At 45.6% G+C, this 4,186-nt stretch overlaps 1 protein-coding gene across 1 annotated transcript; it reads right to left on the bottom strand.

The window, feature by feature from the left end:
• Positions 1 to 1,280: 1,280 nt before the first annotated feature.
• On the bottom strand, positions 1,281 to 2,866 carry LOC138637800 (uncharacterized). The gene is made up of 3 exons (XM_069726725.1): positions 2,376 to 2,866; positions 1,448 to 1,897; positions 1,281 to 1,307 (listed from the first exon to the last, which is right to left on the bottom strand). Exons 1-3 carry the CDS (start codon positions 2,817 to 2,819, stop codon positions 1,281 to 1,283), a joined length of 921 nt encoding a protein of 306 aa, XP_069582826.1. The 5' UTR covers positions 2,820 to 2,866.
• Positions 2,867 to 4,186: the final 1,320 nt, after the last annotated feature.

Below are 4,186 nucleotides of genomic sequence, written 5' to 3'. Positions count from 1 at the left end.
TTTCAGTATATTGTTAGCTTTGATCTGCAGCACTCTACATGTGTTTTTAAAGATTGCGTTTGTTAACTTTATGTGTAGAGAGACAGCGGCGGCAACAGGTACCTGTCATTGCCAGCAGCACCACAGCATCCACCACCAGCGGGAGCCCACAGTCCATGACGTCACGTAAGTTAACAATCATAGATTACAGTTTTTCAACTGCATACGGGACATAAGAGGGTAGCGGAAATATTTGAATACATTACAGACGCAGTAATGACCCAGCGGCCTACCACGCCACCACCAGACAGCAGACGGCCTCGCACCCCTACACCACCCTCAACACCTCCCTTCCGACACTCCTCTTCCTCCCCCGGGTCGGCGGCATTCTCCCCAGAACATAACATACGTAAGTGACCAAAACAGCGAGCGCTTCCCAACGGCGTGTTCCATAGTTAACCAGATCTGTTATTATTTCCTTTAAGGTGCTGCAGCAGTGGCCAGATCGCTGGGGTGGGAAATTAGCAGCTCTGGTTCTGGCAATGAGGAACCGGCGTCCCTTCTCCGTAAGTATCAAGATAATACGAGTGGTTTTCTGCTGGATGTCACAATAGACAACTAAAACTGTAAAATTTAATAAAATTTACATCGCCCTGTGGTGCCAGACCAAATAGAAATTTACAACACACAAAATTTGGTCCTGCCCCAGAGGTCGAGATGTATTTTCAGCGGAATCAACGTTGGTTCTCCAACCTCTTCTATCCACAGAACCGCCCACCGTAAGAGAGCTCCTGGCGAGACAATTGCGCCTGGAGCGGACAGCAGCGCTCCTGCAGCAGACAGCAGCGCTCCTCCAGACTCAAGTAGAGCAGCAGGGCGTGACGCTGCGACACCTCTTGGGCCGTGGAAGGAGATAATTTTTTTGGGGGGGGTTTATGTTATATTTTGTTGTTTAATAATTTAAAACCATGAAATTGTTACAAAAAAAACCAAAAATCTTCGCATTCTTTCTTTAATGTTTACCAAGCTATAAGGGTTAACAGCACCATTTTATAGGCATCACATTTAAAGTTATTTAGAGAGGTTTATATGACAGCAAAGCAAAAAAAAATATTTTTTATACGGCGCGATCCTGCCAGGGTACAGCTCCAGAACCATTAAAGTACTGACAGTATTTTTCGCGACAGTCCCTTGCATCGTCTGCCTGTCTGCCAGATCCAAGTGCTTGAAGAGCTGTAAAATAATCAGGTTGTGTACACCATTCCCCGGGCACAATATCTCCGGTTCTTGCGTCCACTGCATCAATAAACGAAGGAGGAGAATAGAAGCTCGTATCATGACGTCTCAGGAAATTATGGAGCACACAGCATGCCAAAACCACAAAGTCTATAGACGGCAGCTTCAAGTTGATAGCTGTGTGGAACACTCTAAACCGATTTGCCATAATCCCAAAGGCATTTTCAACCACACGACGGGCCCTCGACAACCGGTAATTAAAGATTCTGCGCTCCGGTGTGAGTGTTCTCTGTGCAAATGGCTTCAGCAAATGTGGATGAAGAGGGAAAGCTTCATCAGCGATGAAGACAAAATTTAGGTTTGCTTTTGTGTCTTCATTTAGTGGCAACAGCAGTTCATTGTTCCTCAAGCTTTCCCCAAATGAAGTGTGTTCAAAAACACCACCGTCGGAGACTCGACCATTCATGCCAACATCCACATCGACAAACTCATAGTTCGCATTGACAAGGGCCATGAGGATCACACTGAAATATCCTTTGTAGTTGAAAAAAAAGGATCCAGAGTTGGCTGGTTGCGTGATGCGCACATGCTTTCCATCTAATGCACCACCGCAGTTTGGAAACTGCCACAGCTCATCAAAATCGGAAGCAATCCTCTTCCAGTCATCCGCCGTCTTGGGAAACTGCAAGATGAGAAGGAAACATGTACAAATTAGGTCAAATATATTATGCACATACACTCTCATGTGGACATCCTACAGTGATTGAGGCGCAGTATGGATTAGTATGACAAAGTCAACCCTGAGTATGCAGGCAGCCATTTTTTCAGATGGCTTCGGTGACTCAGAGGGGGTGCTAAACAATATATCTAAATTATATAATCAATAAAATTACGTTGGGAGCAGCAAATAAAAGAAGGGTGGCGCAGGGTTGGAGCAGCACATATCAGAATGGAGACGCAAAATGGTAGCAGCACATGTCAGAATGGAGGCGCAGGATCACAGCAGCACATGTCTGAATGGGGGCGCAGGATGGGAGCAGCACATGATAGGATGTAGAACATATACCAATAGAAATGCTCGCCATCAGGGCGTAGAACGGGTTCAATAGCTAGTATAATATATCGACATAACACAGCAGCCAAAAAAAATATAGTAGTACCTCCATATAATGCCTTAAGCTCTGCACAATGGCCTCGCATGTCTCCGGAATCACAACGCTCAGGAAAGGTCTGGAAACAGCGGCGGAAAACTGCAAATCCTGAAGAGACCTTCCTGTTGCCAGGAACCGCAGTGTCACCGCCAACCTTTCCTCCACGGGCACGGCTGCACGCATCGGCGTATCACACCTTTGTATGAGTGGCGTAACAGCAGACAGTATTATTTTGAAGGATTCCTCGGACATCCGAAGGTAGTTTCGGAAATCATGAGGGTTATTGTCACGTAACTCTCTTATGAGACCCATGTGTGACAATGTGGATCTTTTCTGCAGCCAGCTCCGGGTCCACATGCGACGTTTTCGTTTAGGACGTCTCTCCTCTTGGAGACGTGCTGCCTCAAACACCAGGGCAGCAGCAACAACAGAACTCTCATCGGAAGTGAGCATAGTTCCTAAAAAGAAAACAAACGTACAATAAATACACGTGCTTACAAAACAATGTTCTGACCATTGATCTAATAGCTATATATGTTACTACTGGTATTAAATGGGGCAGTCAACCATCTCGATCTGTAAAAGGATTAATTAATTGGGCCACGCTACAGCTGTGCACCTGAGGTTCTCAGGCCTACCCTACTCAAAGGAACAATCGACCACACTCCAGCTTTTATCCCCGTTGAAGCGCAACATATGCTACGCTGTAGCGTTATACATACCTTTTGCGGTAAAAGTCTAGTAGTTAAAAGTCCAGGGAATCCAGCGAATTTAGGAGTTCTGTTTACAGCACGTGCTACAGAGAGAAATGAATAGCGCGCTCGAGAGCTCCGGTTTTATCCGCTGGGAACAATAGTCCTTTGTCGAATGAGCGCACAGTATTGTACCGCCCAATCAGCACACGGGAGGTGGAGAATTCAGCGCTCCTACGTAGCCAGCTCCTCCGCCCTTTACATCGTATACAATATCGTGCACACCTTTGTTACACCATGCGATCATGCCGCCACAGCGGGACACTAGACGACGAAAGAAAGTTTCAAACGATGTGCTACGACGTACGATTCACAGCGGGGTCCCTGATCGCAGGAGCGTGTCACACACTGCGATATCGTACCTATATCGCTCGAACGTCACAAATCGTGCCGTCGTAGCGATCAAAATTGCACTGTGTGACGGTACCCTTACACTCTACAGGAGATAGCAAGAGAGCACCCCACTGACTAAAAGAGCTTACAGTCTACAGGAAAGAGAGAGAACTCAGCTGACCATAAGAGCTTACACTCAACAGAAGAAAGAGTTACCTTGTGACTATGGATATGGAAAATTACTCTGCCGTCCAAACTGTGCTTTTCTGGGAAATGCTGATCTGTGATGGCCCAGCTACTGACAACCACTTTACAAGGTATGATAAAATCTGAAACATGTCATAGGCACAGGGCATTGTCGGAAGGCATGCACAAAATGACTTTTGCCTGTTCTGTGATCCTTCAGCACTATGGGAAATGGTGTAGAGCAAGTTTTTTTTAATCTTTTTGCAATCTTCAAATTGAATCTTAAAATGTTTGAATTCTTGTAAAACCACAGATTTCAGGAAATTCAACTTTAACTCGATTCATCTATCCGCTCACCTCTAATGGCAACAATAGATTCTTGCCAACGTCAATTTAACTCCGCAAGTAACAACTAGTGTTGAGCGATACCTTCCGATATCGGAAAGTATCGGTATCGGTTTGGATCGGCCGATATTCAAAAAATATCGGATATCGCCGATACCGATACCCGATCCCAATGCAAGTCAATGGGACCAAAATATCGGAATT

This window comes from Ranitomeya imitator, chromosome 5, assembly GCF_032444005.1.
Source record: "Ranitomeya imitator isolate aRanImi1 chromosome 5, aRanImi1.pri, whole genome shotgun sequence".
In the NCBI taxonomy this organism is placed as follows: domain Eukaryota; kingdom Metazoa; phylum Chordata; class Amphibia; order Anura; family Dendrobatidae; genus Ranitomeya; species Ranitomeya imitator.
Note: the sequence above shows the minus strand (reverse complement) of the source record. Positions and strands in the feature narration are given on the sequence as shown.

What these genes read in the sequence shown, in the direction of transcription:
- LOC138637800 (XM_069726725.1), bottom strand. Translation starts at nt 2,819, where the DNA reads ATGCTCACTTCCGATGAGAGTTCTGTTGTTGCTGCTGCCCTGGTGTTT. An exon ending in GCTTAAGGCATTATATGGAG is followed by an intron (nt 1,898 to 2,375) that starts GTACTACTATAT and finishes CTCATCTTGCAG; the next exon opens with TTTCCCAAGACGGCGGATGA. An exon ending in GGTTGTCGAGGGCCCGTCGT is followed by an intron (nt 1,308 to 1,447) that starts GTGGTTGAAAAT and finishes TCATGATACGAG; the next exon opens with CTTCTATTCTCCTCCTTCGT.